The sequence below is a fragment of the Pristiophorus japonicus genome, chromosome 12 (assembly GCF_044704955.1).
Source record: "Pristiophorus japonicus isolate sPriJap1 chromosome 12, sPriJap1.hap1, whole genome shotgun sequence".
NCBI lineage: Eukaryota > Metazoa > Chordata > Chondrichthyes > Pristiophoridae > Pristiophorus > Pristiophorus japonicus.
In genome coordinates this window covers 136,054,936-136,071,992 of record NC_091988.1, presented here as the reverse complement: position 1 = coordinate 136,071,992, position 17,057 = coordinate 136,054,936, and the positions used below count along the sequence as shown (strand labels likewise).

General features: G+C 46.9%; 1 protein-coding gene across 1 annotated transcript in view; it reads left to right on the top strand.

Annotated features, from left to right (window-relative positions):
- The window catches only part of LOC139276996 (cadherin-22-like), a 750,218-nt gene that overhangs the window by 653,307 nt on the left and 79,854 nt on the right, over window positions 1-17,057 (top strand). Inside the window, exon 8 of the mRNA XM_070894995.1 lies at window positions 8,603-8,724. Coding sequence (XP_070751096.1) covers window positions 8,603-8,724 — 122 coding nt within the window. The remainder of the gene's footprint in view (window positions 1-8,602; window positions 8,725-17,057) is intronic.

Genomic DNA, 17,057 nt, shown 5'->3' with positions numbered 1-17,057 from the left:
TTGTGTCTGGCTCTGTTGTAGACTTATTGGTGGAGATTGATTGCTGTGATTCGTCAACAGCTCAATTATTGTTGTTTCATGTGACTACCAGGATGGTCGAAGGTGAACTAGATGACCGTTGTCTTTTATCATCTAGCAATTCCTATGTGATCAACTAGTATTATAGCTGTAGTATTTCTGGTATTAATTGAATTCATACTGACAAATAACACAGGCATTGAACAAAACAAAATGATAATGGATTGCTCCCACATTGGGCACACTTACATTGTATAATGCTCCCAGTGTCACAATACTGTAAATCTGTCACGCTCCAGACACCTTGTTATTCATACAATAATAAAACCTGAAAATGCTGGAAATCTCAGCGGGTCAGGCAGCATCTGTGGAGAGAGAAACAGAGTTAACGTTTTGAGTTGATGACCCTTCGTCAGAACTGGCGAATGTTCGAAATTAACAGGTTCTCAAGGAGCGCTGAAAGGGGGAGGGGAGGAAAGAACAAAAAGGGAAGGTCTGTGATAGAGTGGAAGCAAGGAGAGATTAGAGAGACAAAATGGATGATGGGCCGACTTGAGATGGTAATGGCAGAAGTTCTATTCATACAGTTCCTGTGAGCTCTCATTGCGTCTAAGGGACTGAACCATTGAACATAAAAAGGAGAGAGGGGTGGAGGTGTCTGTTTGAGTGCTGCTCTCCTAGAATCACAAAGCAAATACAGAAGTACCCACTGATTCCGGCGTACAGACTAGAAATTACACCCTTCACTGGGAAGCACGGTCCTACATGAATTTCACACTTGGGTGCAATGCAAAAGATATAAAAAGGATAAACTGGCTAGACTCCTAATTAACAGCCACCAAACCAACTGCACATGAACAGCTATCTGCCTATAATTTAATCATTTGGCTGTTGCTACATCAACGCATGCAACTTTTTTTCCCCTTTGAGTATTTGCACTTAAGTTTGGTTTAAACAGAAGAACAGGCATAATTGCATCATTCATTCATAGGCAGTCCCTCAGAATCGAGGAAGTCTTGCTTCCACTCCTAAAGTGAGTTCTTTGGTGGCTGAACAGTCCAATACGAGAGCCACAGACCCTGTCACGTGTGGGACAGATATTCGTCGGGGGAAGGGGGGGAAGGCACTGAGTTGCCACACGCTCCTTCCGCTGCCTGCGCCTGACCTCTTCACGCTCGCAGCATTGAGGTTCGAAGAGCTCAACGCCCTCCCAGTTGTACTTTCTCCACCTAGGGCGGTCTTCGGCCAGGGTCTCCCAGGCGTCAGTGGTGATGTCGCACTTCACCAGGGAGGCTTTGAGGGTGTCCTTGTAACTTTTTTGCTGCCCACCTTTGGCTCGTTTGCCATGAAGGAGCCCCACATAGAACAGTTGCTTTGGGAGTCTCGTCTCTGGCATGAGAACTAAGTGGCCTGCCCAGCGGAGCTGATCGAGTGTGGTCAGTGCTTGAATGCTGAGGAAGTTAGCCTGGGCGAGGACACTGATGTTGATGCATATGTCCTCCCAGGGGACTTGCAGGATCTTGCGGAGACATCGTTGGTGATATATCTTGGACAAAGATGGCCGCTGGGGTGGCAGCTCCCTGAGGAGCTCCCCTGAGAAAACGCACTTAACCTTGGAATCTTGAATCTCACATCTGCTGGAGTGAGATTAGCAGAAAAAGAGTGACAAAGTCATGGGATGGGTTAGGGCCATGCTGAGAGAAGAAATAAAGGCTTCTGACAGCTGAATTTGATCCGTTGGCTCCATAATGACTACTGAGTGAGTTATCCATGATATAGCATCCAGACCCGATCACTAATGGAATGTTGGCCTTTATTGCAAGGGGCTTGGAGTATAAAAGTCGGGAAGTCCTACTCCAACTCCACAGGGTGTTGGTGAGACCACACCTGGAGTTCCGCACACAGTTTTGGTCTCCTTATTTAAGGAGAGATATATTTGCATTGGAGGCAGTTCAGATAAGGTTCACGAGATTGATTCCTGAGATGAAGGGGTTGTCATAGGAAGAAAGGTTGAAAAGGTTGGGTCTATACTCATTGGAGTTTCGAAGAATGACATGTGATCTTATTGAAACATATAAGATTCTGAGGGGGCTTGACAGGGTAGATGCAGAGAGGATGTTTCCCCTCGTGGAGAAATCTAAAACAGAAATGAGGAGGAAGCTCTTCTCTTTGGAATTTTCTACCCCAGAGAGCTGTGGAGGCTGGGTCATTGAATATATTTAAGGTAGAAATAGACAGATTTTTGAACGATAAGGGAGTGAAGGGTTATGGGGAGCGGGCAGGGAAGTGGAATTGAGGCCAAGATCAGATCAGCCATGATCATATTGAATGGTGGAGTAGGCTCGAAGGGCCAAATGCCCTACTCCTGCTCCTATTTCTTATGTTCTTACATTCATTGGTGCGTGTTTATAGCTAGAATGATAGGCTCCGGTTTTCATGAGCTGCAAGGCCTGCCCATTTGCCGCCAAAAGGATCGCCGATGGCCACCGAGAGACCAGGCGGTGCTTTGCCTGAAAGATTCCTCTAAAAAAGGTGGCAGTACCGCCCAATGGCAAAATAATGGCTTATTCTGAAAATTAAAAAAACATTATCAAAAAAAACACCGGAACACCTGTAAAAAAATGTTTTTAAAGAAGTTCACTAACCTTTTCTTTAATGTCTTCATACCTACCGTGGGGGTTAGACATGACTCCAGGCAGTGGTCCTTCCCCCTGATGGTGCCGACTCCCGCCCACACCAATCTGGCATCTCGGCGGGTGAGAGGACACTTACACCACTTGCCTGCTAGAGGACATCAGCGGGCGGTTCCTGATGGTGCTCCCCTCCCGCCCGCCCCAGCCCAAGTGGAAACTGGGAGCGAGAGGAAAACGGCAGCAAAACTCAGCGGCAGTCGGCGGCAGTGAGCGATAAGGGCACCAATATCGGGGCCATAGAACCTTACAGCACAGACGGAGGCCATTCAGCCCATCATGCTTGTGTTGGCTCTTTGAAAGTGCTGCCCAATTAGCCCCACTTCCCCTGCTCTTTCCCCATAGCCCTGTAAATGCTTTCAATTTTTAGTGTTCTCGACTCCCGTTCGAAATTTACTATTGAATCTGCTTCCACCACCCATTCAGGCCGTGCATTCCCGATCATAACAGCTGGACCACTCAGTGTTCCTCTCGGCTTCACATTATAACCGCGGGCTGATGCCAGCTATCGCTTGCTCCACCCTCAATTTACCTTCCCCGTCCCCGCCAGACTTTCCCCAAGCCCTCAGCTCGCGTCCCAGACGACCGATCTTGCCGCCCCTTCCCCTGCCTCTGGAGCTCGCAGCTCGTCCGCATTATCTTACTGAGGTTGCCGAACCAATTTAGCATGGTCGCGTCGCCAACCTCGTTGAGCATGTGTACTGCATCGGGCGTGATCCAATTTCCAGGCCACTGTGCGGATTTGCAATCTTTAAATAACTGTTGAAAAATACTGCGCATCACCATACACATTGGTGTGTTGTAAACACCAGAAACAAACAGTTGCTTTCATTTGAATTATTGACGACATTTTAGGGGGAAAATAGTGAAAGTGTTTGCAGTGTTGGCATATTTGATGTTTCAGTTGATGCCCCATTAAACTTTCTCTCATCTTGGATTTTCGCACATAAAACGGGAGTGAAGAGAGGGGTTAAGGGAAATGTCTTTATGCAGAGAGATGTTAAGAGAATGGAATTGTTTGCCACAGCGAGTAGTTGAGGCAGACACCATTGCACCTTTAACAGAGGAGTGATAAACAGATGAAAAAGTAAAAGATACGAGACTTTGGGGAGAGAGGCAGAGTGCATTAGTTTAGGATTGCTCTACCAAAGAGGCTGGGTGGGTCAAATTGCCTCCTTGTGTGCTGTAAACAAGTGGTTTCGATGGTATCATGCTGGCTAAACAGAGGCTGGGGCAATTGGAAAGAGGGGACGAATAGCACTTCTTGCATTTTGCCACCCAATTTTCTGCTTTCATAAGAACATAATAACATAAGAAATAGGAGCAGGAGTAGGCCATACGACCCCTCGAGCCTGCTCCGCCATTTAATATGATCTTGGCTGATCCGATCAGGGTCTCAGGTCCGCTTCCCTGCGCGCTCCCCATAAGCCCTTATTCCGTTATTGGTTAAGAAACTGTCTTAAATGTATTCAATGTCCCAGCTTCCATAGCTCTCTGGGGCAGCGAATTCCACAGATTTACAACCCTCTGAGAGAAGAAATTTCTCCTCATCTCAGTTTTAAATGGGCGGCCCCTTTCCTTTAGGCTCCACAGTCAAGAAATGTGGCACAAATTTAAAAGCAGCAAAGTTGTCTGTTTTTGCAGTGCGTCATACTTTGAGTAGGCAAATTCATGTCTCACCCTTGCAATCTTCTGGACACCTGACTTTTTTCCCCCTTATTTTTTCCTATGGCCTTTGGATGTGGGAGCTCATGATTACCAACACACTTTCACGGAAAATGTAGCATAGTGTAATGTTATTGGGCTAGTAATCCAGAGGCCTGGACTAATGATTTGTAGACATGAGTTCAAATCCCACCACGGCAGCCGGGGAATTTAAAGTCAGATAATTAAATAAATTTGGAATAAAAAGCTAGAAGCAGTAATGGTGACCATGAAACTACTGGATTGTCATATAAAACCCATCTGGTTTACTAATGTCTTTAGGGGAGGAAATCTAGTCTGGCCTATATGTGGCTCCAGACGCACAGCAATATGGCCAGCAACTCAGTCGTACCAAACTGCTACAAAGAAGTATCACCACACGGACTGCAGCGGTTCAAGAAGGTGGCTCACCACCACCTCCTCAAGGACAAGAAGGGATGGACAATAAATGTCAGTCTTGCCGGCGACACCCACATCCCGTGAATGAATACATTTTTTAAAACTCTGCTACATCCCCCTTGCTGTGCTCCTGATAGAAAGAGCTCTCTGCTCGAACAGCAGCACGACGGCAGTATCCTGAAATGGCCAGCCTCACTCCTCGGCCTGCTCCCAGCAGTTGCTGCTCTTCAAGTGCGAGCAACAGTCCTTGAAGATCCCTTCCTCAATCATCGGTATGGGTGGAGCTACGGAATTCCAAAGGGCAGAAAATGCTAGTGGGAGTTGTGTACAGACCAGCAAACACCAGTAGTGAGGTTGGGGACAGCATCAAACAAGAAATAAGGGATGTGTGCAATAAAGGTACAGCAGTTATCATGGGCGACTTTAATCTACATATTGATTGGGCTAACCAAACTGGTAGCAATGCAGTAGAGGAGGATTTCCTGGAGTGTATTAGGGATGGTTTTCTGGACCAATATGTCGAGGAACCAACTAGACTGGGTGATGTGTAATGAGAAGGGACTAATTAGCAATCTTGTTGTGCGAGGCCCCTTGGGGAAGAGTGACCATAATATGGTAGAATTCTTTATTAAGATGGAGAGTGACACAGTTAATTCAGAAACTATGGTCCTGAACTTAAGGAAAGATAACTTCAACGGTATGAGGCATGAATTGGCTAGAATAGACTGGCAAAGGAAACTTAAAGGGTTGACGGTAGATAAGCAATGGCAAACATTTAAAGATCACATGGATGAACTTCAGCAATTGTACATCACTGACTGGAGTAAAAATAAAATGGGGAAGATGGCTCAACCATGGCTAACAAGGGAAATTAAGGATAGTATTAAAGCCAAGGAAGAGGCATATAAATTGGCTAGAAAAAGCAACAAACCTGAGGACTGGCAGAAATTTAGAATTCAACAGAGGAGGACTAAGGGTTTATTTAAGAGGGGGAAAATAGAGTACGAGAGGAAGCTTGCAGGGAACATAAAAACTGACTGCAAAAGCTTCTATAAATATGTGAAGAGAAAAAGATTAGTGAAGACAAACATAGGTCCCTTGCAGTCAGATTCAGGTGAATTTATAATGGGGAACAAAGAAATGGCAAACCAATTGAACCAATACTTCAGTTCTGTCTTCACGAAGGAAGACACAAATAACCTTCCGCATGTACTAGGGGACAATAGGTCTAGTGAGAAGGAGGAACTGAAGGATACGCTTATTAGGTGGGAAATTGAGTTAGGGAAATTGATGAGATTGAAGGCCAATAAATCCCCGGGGCCTGATAGTCTGCATCCCAGAGTACTTAAAGAAGTGACCCTAGAAATAGTGGATGCATTGGTGATAATTTTCCAACAGTCTATTGACTCTGGATCAGTCCCTATGGACTGGAGGGTAGCTAATGTAACACCACTTGTTAAAAAAGGAGGGAGAGAGAAAACGTCTAATTATAGATCGGTTAGCCTGACATCAGTAGTGGGGAAAATATTGGAATCAATCATTAAAGATGAAATAGCCGCGCATTTGGAAAGCAGTAACAGGATCAGACCAAGTCAGCATGGATTTATGAAAGGGAAATCATGCTTGACGAATCTTCTGGAATTTTTTGAGGATGTAACTAGCAGAGTGGACAAGGGAGAACCAGTGGATGTATTGTGTTTGGATTTTCAAAAGATTTTTGACAAGGTCCCGCACAAGAGATTGGTGTGCAAAATCAAAGCGCATGGTATTGGGGGTAAAGTGGATAGAGAACTAGTTGGCAGACAGGAAGCAGAGAGTCGGGATAAATGGGTCCTTTTCAGAATGGTAGGCAGTGACTAGTGGAGTGCTGCAGGGCTCAGTGCTGGGACCCCAGCTCTTTACAATATATATTAATGATTGAGATGAAGGAATTGAGTGTAATATCTCCAAGTTTGCGGATGACACTAAACCGGGTGGCGGTGTGATCTGTGAGGAGGACGCTAAGAGGCTGCAGGGTGACTTGGACAGGTTAGGTGAGTGGGCAAATGCATGTCAGATGCAGTATAATGTGGATAAATGTGGGGTTATCCATTTTGGGGCCAAATTACAAAGGCAGAATATTATCTGAATGGCGGCAGATTAGGAAAAGGGGAGGTGCAACGAGACCTGGGTGTCATCGTTCATCAGTCACTGAAAGTGGGCATGCAGGTACAGCAGTCGGTGAAGAAGGCAAATGGTATGTTGACCTTCATAGCTAGGGGATTTGAATATAGGAGCAGGAAGGTCTTACTGCAGTTGTACAGGGCCTTAGTGAGGCCTCACCTGGAATATTGTGTTCAGTTTTGGTCTCCTAATCTGAGGAAAGACATTCTTGCTATTGAGGGAGTGCAGTGAAGGTTCACCAGACTGATTCCAGGGATGGCTGGACTGTCATATGAGGAGAGACTGGATCAACTGGAGTTTAGAAGGATGAGAGGGGAACTCATAGAAACGTATAAGATTCTGACGGGATTGGACAGATTAGATGCAGGAAGAATGTTCCCGATGTTGGGGAAGTCCAGAACCAGGGTACATAGTCTTAGGATAAGGGGTAGGCCATTTAGGACTGAGATGAGGAGAAACTTTTTCACTCAGAGAGTTGTTAACCTGTGGAATTACCTGCCACAGAGAGTTGTTGATGCCAGTTCATTGGATATATTCAAGAGGGAGTTAGATATGGCTCTTACGGCTAAGGGATCAAGGGGTATGGAGAGAAAGCAGGAAAGGGGTACTGAGGGAATGATCAGCCATGAATTTATTGAATGACGGTGCAGGCTCAAAGGGCCGAATGGCCTATTCCTGCACCTATTTTCTATGTTTCGACCATCTCCCTCCACCCGGGGCAATCTCGGCAAGTGCCATGTTGAAATTATGGCCGTGACTTTATAAAGTTTAGGAAAGAAAGACTTGCATTTATATAGCACCTTTCATGACCACTGGACGTCTCAAAGTGCCTTACAGCCAATGAAGTACTTTTGGAGTGGAGTCACTGTTGTAATGTGGGAAATGCGGCAGCCAATTTGCGCACAGCAAACTCCCACAAACAGCAATGTGATAATGACCGGATAATCTGTTTTTTTGTTATGTTGATTGAGAGATAAATATTGGCCAGGATACCAAGGATAACCCCCCTGCTCTTCTACGAAATAGCACCATGGGATATTTTCCGTCCACTTGAGAGAGCAGACAGGGCCTCGGTTTAACGTGTGTTCTGACAGCACCGCAGTAGTGTCAGTCTAGATTTTTTTGTGAACCCACAACCTGCTGACTCAGAGGCGAGAGTGCTACCCACTGAGCCACACCAGAACCAGAAATTTCTGCCCCTTATATTTTTGCATGGCATCACAACGAAATGCCATTTTAGTTATCAGGGCTGATAATCGTGGAATGATCTATTATAAGCATAAAGAACTGGATGTATTTAATGGGCAAGAGCTGGCAGGATGTGTAAATATGATTTTTAATGTGCCTTTGCCGTGTAAAATAATTACCGCCTCGTCAGAAATAGAATCCCTCTGGTACATTTGTCAAAGATGATTAATTTATCACGAAGGCAATGCTGATCCCCTTGGCACAAAAAGTGAGGGATAAACAAGAATCTCTGGTGTGGTCTAATAATTCTGTTCTTTTACAAGAGATGCGAGGAGCTATTAATGTGGGCCTGGTGTGCCGTCTCCTCTCAGGATAGTTTTGCCTGCGTGCTAATCTTCAATTAGTCTCTCACTGGTTCCAAAATTATGTGTTTTATGCAGATAACCACGCCCAAGTGAGGAAGGCCTCCCTCAGTGTCAGGATTCTGGACATCAATGACAATGCTCCAGAACTTTCCATGCCATTTGAAGCTGCTATTTGTGAAGATGCCAAACCGGGTCAGGTAACGGATGCAATATTCATTAGATGTTTGAGTTAACGCGATCTGCTAAATCTCCTCCCAGAACATGCAAATTCAATTAATTGGCACAAGCCAACTCGTGTCCTTGTTAAGCAAACCCATCAGTATTGATTTCAATAAATAGAGAATCAATAGGTGCCTGAGGGAATGTCCCATTGGCTGCGTTCTGACACGATAACGCGCGTTGGTGGTAAAAACAGAGAGACAGACTATTATCTGAATGGTGACAGATTAGGAAAAGGGGAGGTGCAACGAGACCTGGGTGTCATGGTACATCAGTCATTGAAGGTTGGCATGCAGGTACAGCAGACGGTGAAGAAGGCCTACTCCTGCACCTATTTTCTATGTTTCTATGTTTCTATGTTTCGAGTTCCAAGGCCCGCTTTGCTGACTGAAGATTTTTGGAAAAAGCTGAGCAATTAACGCTAAGAGGGACAAAATGGAGTTTCCACATCATTCTTCCTGGCACATACTGGGAGGGCATCGAGGGCAGGTCTGCAGCCTCCTGTCCCTGATATTCTCCTGACATTCATTTCTCATGGCTGAAAATCACAGGCTGGGAGTATGGACTTTCCCAACATGTGCTCCCGCACTGTATGCCTGGAGCATTGAAGCAGAAAATCCCAGCCCGTCATTTCCCATTAAAATTTTTGGATTGTTGGGTCCTCCACTTAAAATAAAAGAATTTGCATTTACGTGGCACCTGTCACGACCTCAAGACCGATCTCTCTGCAGCCAATCAAACACTTTTGAAGTGTAGTCACTCTTTGCACTGTCGGAAGTGAGGCAGCCAATTTGCACACAGCAAGCTCCGACAAACAGCGATGTGATGATGACCGGACAATCTGTTTTAGTAGTGTTGGTTGAAGGATAAATATTGGCCAGGACACCAGGGATAACTCTCCTGCTCTTGTTCAAAATAATGTAGGTCAGCCAGCACAGTGGTGATGAGAGAATGGGACTTGGTGCAAGTTAATTCTCACATTTTTAAAAAAGGTAGTGTTAATGGATTTTCCTCTGTGGTTACCGTCGCCACAAAGGGTCGTTAGTCAGACGCTAACAACTCTGCTTATGATTCACGCATGAGTGCTTTTTATAATAACAAGCTTTATTACATTGACTGATAATGGATTTCCACATTATATTAAATGACAAAATGACATACAACTAATATATCCTGGTTCCCAGGCTCTGACCACCTCGAGAGTGCTCCGATCCAATACCAGCACAGCCAGTTCCCAAAAACCCCGAGCAATCAGTTCCAGCCCTCAAGGCCCTCCGCGCAGCAACCTCGTTCCTGACTCTCCCGAGAACGCTCTGCCTGAAAAGGGAAGCAGGGTCTATGCTTATACTACAATACAACTCTAGCCTGTGTGCCTACGGATCACGCAGGTTGCACATTTAGCTCTGGTCCACAATTGTTAGGTGTTTACCCCGCCGATAATCTTTTCAGCCTTTGGCTCTGTGCTGCAAGCTTTGTTTATCATGCAGTAAGTGCGTAGGCCAATCTTTATCTTAAACAGTGATATGTGCTGTCTGGGCAGCGAGTCTCTTAGCACAAGCTGAGTCTTTTTCTTGACCCGGGTATTTAAGAATCTGGGTCCTTGTGTTTTCAAATTGTTGTTCATACACAGAGACGACAGGATACAATTTGCCCTTCACTCCCGTCCCCCACACTAAAACCTAAGTGAAAGGATGCTGGGATAGATTGACCATTTTAATCATCGTTAAACATTCTAACAGGGAGTGCTGGTGAAAACTTTTTCTTTTTGATAGTATGCGTACCTCAATTTTTTTCCCCAGTTTTCCCAGGTTCCCACCCCGCCCTGGCGCCCCCACCCCGCCCCCCCAAGCTGTAAAACAGCCGGAAGCGAGGGTTCTGCCAGACCATTCGCTCCAGAACCTCCGTCATCATCTCTCTGAGTCAGTGGCTGGGAGGTGACGGTAACAGAGAGCTCCACCCAGTGGATGTCTGTAGTAATGCAACTGTGAATGTTTATATAATAAAAGCAACAGGTGACTAGGTCACCTGAGAAGTTCCTGCAGCGCCATTGTAAATGTGTGTGCTTTATTGATATCGTAAAGGGTATATCATAGTGCCAATGAAGCCTCTCGATCAACCCTCTCCCAGAAACAGAGCTGAAATTAGAAACTAAGCAGAAGTAGGATTTGAATTTACATCCCACCATAAGAACATAAGAAATAGGAGCAGGAGTAGGCCATACGGCCTCTCGAACCTGCTCCGCCATTTAATACTATCATGGCTGATACAATCATGGACGGGTCCACTTCCCCGCCCGCTCCCCATAACCCCTTATTTCCTTATCAGTTAAAAAACTGTCTATCTCTGTCTTAAATGTATTCAATGACCCAGCTTCCACATCTCTCTGAGGCAGTGAATTCCACAGATGTACAACCCTCTGAGAGAAGAAATTCCTCCTCATCTCAGTTTTAAATGGGTGGCCCCTTATTCTAAGATTATGCCCTCTAGTTCTAGTCTGCCCTATCAGTGGAAACATCCTCTCTGCAGCCACCTTGTCAAGCCCTCTCACAATCTTATACATTTCGATAATATCACCTCTGATTTTTCTGAATTTCAATGAGTAGAGGCCCAACCTTCTCAACCTTTCCTCATAAGTCAATCCCCTCATCTCCGGAATCAAGCAAGTGAACTTCTCTGAACTGCCTCCAAAGCAAATCTATCTTTTCGTAAACATGGAAACCAAAACTGCATGCAGTATTCCAGGTGTGGCCTCACCAATACCCTGTACAACTATAGCAAGACTTCCCTGCTTTTATACTCCATCCCCTTTGCAATAAAGGCCAAGAGTCCATTGGCTTTCCTGATCATCTGTGGAGATCGGAGTTAGTGTTACAACAAGCTTTGTAACACACTACCCAGAACTGTTTGGCTCTTCAATACCAAACTGCGAATGTGCCATTTGTCTTTGAATGCGGGCAATTTTATGTAGTTTGTGTGCTTGCAATTCCTGGAGCATCACACAGATGGAAGATGGTACAATCCCCACTGCTTCGAGTAAGTGTGTTGCCGTTACTTTCTGCGTAAACTCGGAGGCCGAACTCCAAGCCATCGTCATCACCTTCACCGAAGTTTACGAGAGAATGGGTCTTACACTAAACATCTGTAAGACAAAGGTCCTCTATCAACCTGCCCCCGCCACACAGCACTGCACCCCGGTTATAAAATCTACGACGAGGCCTTGGAGATCGTGGACCATATTCCATACCTCAGGAGCCTACTGTCAACATGATCTTCACCGTGGGACAACTACAAGAGAAATGCAGGGAACAGCACCAACCCTTGTACATGGCCTTCTTTGACCTCACAAAGGCCTTTAAAGCTGTCAACCGTGAGGGAATATGGTACATCCTCCTCCGTTTCGGCTGCCCTCAAAAGTTTGTCACCATCCTCCGCCTGCTCCACGATGACCTGCAAGCCGTGATCCTGACCAACGGATCCACCACAGACCCAATCCACATCCGGACCGGGGTCAAGCAGGGCTGCGTCATCACACCAACACTCTTCTTGATCTTCCTTGCTGCAATGCTCCATCTCATCCTCAGCAAGCTGGAGTATAGCTAAATGATAGAACAGATGGGAATCTGTTCAACTCTGTCGCCTCCAGGCCAGATCCAAGGTCACTCCATCCTCTGTCATTGAACTACGGTACACAGATGACGCATGCGTCTTCGCACTCTCGGAGGCTGAACTCCAAGCAATCGTCAACACCTTTACTGAGGCATACGAGAGCATGGGCCTTACACTAAACATCCGTAAGACAAAGGTCCTGCACCAATATGACCCCCGATTATCAAAATCCACGACGCGGCCTTGGACAACATGGACCATTTTCCAAACTTCGGTAGCCTACTCTCACTAAGAGCAGACATCGACAGCAAGGTCCAACAGCACCTTCAGTGTGCCAGTGCAGCCTTCGGTCGCCTGAGGAAGAGAGTGTTTGAAAACCAGGACCTCAAACCCGGCACCAAGCTCATGGTCTACAGAGCAGTGGTGATACCCGCCCTCCTACATAGCTCAGAAACATGAACTATGCACAGCAGGTACCTCAAAACACTGGAGAAGTACCACCAATGCTGCCTCCGCAAGATCCTGCAAATCCATGGCGGGATAGGCGCACCAACATCAGTGTTCTCGCTCAGGCCAACATCCCCAGCATCGAAGCACTGACCACACTCGATCAGCTCCGTTGGACGGGCCACATTGTCCACATGCCTGACACAAGACTCCCAAATCAAACGCTCTACTCGGAGTTTCGACACGGCAAGCGAGGTCCATGTGGGCAGAGGAAATGCTTCAAGGACACACTCAAAGCCTCCTTGAAAAAATGTAACACCCCACCAACTCTTGGGAATCTCTGGCCCAAGCCCCCAAAGTGGAGGAGGAGCATCCGGGAAGGCGGCGAACACGTTGAGTCTATTTGCCGAGAGCAAGCTGAAGCCAAGCATTGACAGCGGAAGGAACAGACGGCAACTCAGGCCCCCCACCCACCCATTCCATCAAACATCATCTGCTGCAGCTGTGACAGACACTGTAGGTCCCACATTGGACTCTTCAATCATCTGAGATCTCATTTTTAGTGTGGAAGCAAGTCATCTTCGACTCCGAGGCACTGCCTATGATGATGATGATGATGATGATGACGATGTTGCCGTTACCGCGATTGACCCACTGTTAGCGTTGGATGGTTCATCGTCTTTAAAAGGGACTAACACCTTCCTCGCTAATGGAGGACAGAGAGCAGTGGGCAGGTGGCCGACTCTCACTTTCTCAGATGGGCACCACGCCCGATTGTTGAAGCTTCTTCCTGTTATATATGCAGACTATAGATATACTCTCTGTGTAGTCACTGTATAGTTGCATAAGATGGAGACTTGTTACCTGATGTAGTAAGAATAAGGTTTACACTGTGTATATACTATGTTGGCACCACTAGAGGGTGCAAATGGTGGAGACCGAAGTTTCCTGCCCCTGCGGCAGGGGCTGTCCACCAGAAAGCACTGCGGTTGGAGACCTGAGGGTCACCTGCATAGGTGTGCGCGGCCCAGTATAAAAGGCTGCCCACCATGCTTGTGCCTCACTCTGGAGTTATAAATAAAGGACCAAGGTCACTACAGTTTGAGTACAACACATTGCCTCGTGGAGTCATTCATAAGTACATTACAGACATAACAACTGGCGATGAGAATACGGACTTTCACGCGATTATGGCTACCTTTGGCACACTAAAAGATTTCGCAGAGGGTGATAATTGGGATGCCTTCACGCAAAGGCTCGAGCAATATTTCGGCAAACGACCTGGTAGGGGAGACGGACACATTGGCGGAGAAGCGCAAGGCTATACTGTTGACCAGTTGTGGGCCCGAGGTCTACCCCCTCGTCAGGGATTTGCTGGCACCCACAAAGGCCAAGGATAAGACATACAATGAGCTGACTGAACTAATTCGCGACCAACTAAAACCAAAACAGAGCCTCCTCATGGCCAGGCACAGATTCTACACTCACCGCAGACCTGAGGGTCAGGAGATTGCAAAATATGCTGCCGACCTCAGGAGACTCGCAGCACTGTGTGATTTTGGCACGCACCTCAACGAAGCATTGCAAGACATCTTCATTATGGGAATTGGCCACGAGGGCCTCCTTCACAAGCTATTATCTGCCGACACCACAGTCAACCTGTAGAAAGCCATCAGCATCAGTCAGGCGTTCATGACCTCAACCTGCAGCACCAAGCAAATTATTCATCCTGTGGACTCAAACCCAACAAGTACTGTACACAGAATGGTGCCTTTCACAGGCAAGACTGTAGAACATGACTCTGCCCAAGGCAGAGAGCACAGACTTCAGGGTTCCATAACTCAGAGTCCACTGCGGGGTGTTAATCGAGTAGTACCATGCTGGCATTGCGGAGGAAACCATAGGGCTCACCAGTGTCGGTTTGCTGAGTACGTATGCAAAGCCTTTAACATGAAGGGCCACCTCCAGCATATGTGTAAAAGAAATATGACTCACTGTCTAGCAGAGGAGTCGGTAGATGACTTTGAATCCAGCGAGGAGTATGATGATTTGGCCAGAGAGGCAGCTCAGCCCCAAGAAGAAGTGTATGGAGTGTATACCTGCACCATCGATTGTCTTCCAGTGAAGATAGAAGTCAAGCTAAATGGCATTCCAGTCTTCATGGAAGTGGACACGGGAGCGAGCCAGTCAGTGATGAGCCAGGATGCCTTTGAGAGGCTATAGAATGAATAACGACCTGAGCTGGTTCCAGTACAGGAAAAGTTGCGCACCTACACCAAGGAGCTGATCCCAGTTCTTGGTAGTGCGGATGTAAGTGTAATCCATAATGGCGTGGTGCACAAGTTACCTCTGTGGATTGTTGCAGGTGATGGTCCAACCCAACTCGGAAGAAGGTGGATGGGGAAGATCCAGTGGAAATGGGAAGACCTCTTCACTCCAGCAATCGATGTCCCCCTTGCTCAGAGGTAGAGCAAAACCTCACCTTCGCTTGAGCCAGGCAGCAGAGAACAGACCAGCACAGCACCTGAGGCACAGACCATCCATCACGACTGCATGGCAATGATCTGACCGGAACGACCAGAAGTACCTTCCCAGTTCCAGTGGCAGGACGCCTGGGAGGAAGATGGAATTCACAGGCACTCTTCTAGCTTTTGTGGCAGAATCGCGGGAGAGAAGGATCAAGGCAGTCGACCTCGAGGACTGAGCCAAGATACCATCCATGCTGCAGCGAGGTGCAGCGTGGCTGAAAAAAAAGATGGCCGTGGCCATATCACAAGGTGTAATGCTGAGGGACCAACACGTGGTGTCGAACAAAGGATTTCATTGGGGTAAAGCCAGCAGGATTCTCTGAAAGGAGACTTGCAACCAACTGAACTTAAAGAGACATTGTATGCATGGCAATCAGTGTAACAAACTGATTAAGATTGTGAACAAAATGTTGTTGCGAGATGTCAGCACTATTCCTAATGTAAAGAACAAAATGTTGTTGCGAGATGTCGGGAATAGAGTGTCCCCAAAAGTAACAAATGAGTGAATTCGGGAGGGTAAAGGCACTGATCCTGATACCATGCCCCAGGTCTATCCCATGCTGCAGGCACCCGATAGCACTATTCGCCAAGGACCTGGAAACGAAAACGTGCCAATACGCGCAGTCGGCCGCCGTTGCCCAACACCAGTCACTACCTCGGCCATGTCCGGGAGTGAAAGGTCAGAACCAACGAGTTCCCCAAACGGGACGTGGAACAGCCAGGTTCCCAACACCGTTAGAGAGCAGGCAGAAGATTCTGCAGCCCTCAAAGGAGGACAGGGAGGCCACACACATCTGTGGCTCTGCCCACCACTAGGCAACGGCAAAGGCCCTGAGTCCTGACTAGATGAGAGAGCCAAGCCCACCCCGCTATCAGGGGGCACAGCGCCCTAGCATACTTGCACTGCTACCTCAGTACTGACCATGACTGAACCATGAATGTAATCTACCCAATCCTGGCACACGACCATAAAACGTAACAAACGTAACAAAAGTCACTGAACTAAGGTGTCACGATACAAACTGTAACTTCCTTTCCTTGTACTTGCACTGTGTCTGATCCTGTATGTTAATGTAACGGGCCAGCTGCATGATCTCGCTGTCGGGGGGTGGGGAGAAATGGATATATGTAGCCATGGACACACACATGGATCACACCCAGAACCCACTGAAACCTCCACTGCATCATCGAACCATCCAAACTTGTAACCACTACCCAACTTTGTGGCAAAAGGACTTGGGGGTTAACAGGGAGAGAGCCAAGCCAAAGCACAGCCAAGGTGCAAGGGCTTTTGGCACTTAAGTCTGGGGAAAGCTAAGCCAGAGCACATTGTGTAAAGGTAATCGGCACAAAGGGCTTGGGAAGAGTGATGTTATATATGCAGACTATCGATATACTCTGTGTGTAGTCACTGTATAGTTGCATAAGATGGAGACTTGTTGCCTGATGTATTATCAATAAGATTTACACTGTGTATATACTATGCTGGCACTACTAGATGGTGCAACTGGTGGAGACCGGGGTTTCCTGCCCTGTGGCAGGGACTGTCCACCAGAGGGCACTGCAGTGGGAGACCTGAGGATCACCTGCATAGGTGTACAGGGCCCAGTATAAAAGGCTGCCCATGATGCTTGTGCCTCAATCTGGAGTTACAAATAAAGGAACAAGGTCACTTCAGTTTGAGTCCAACATATTGCCTCATGGAGTCATTCATAAGTACGTTACAGACA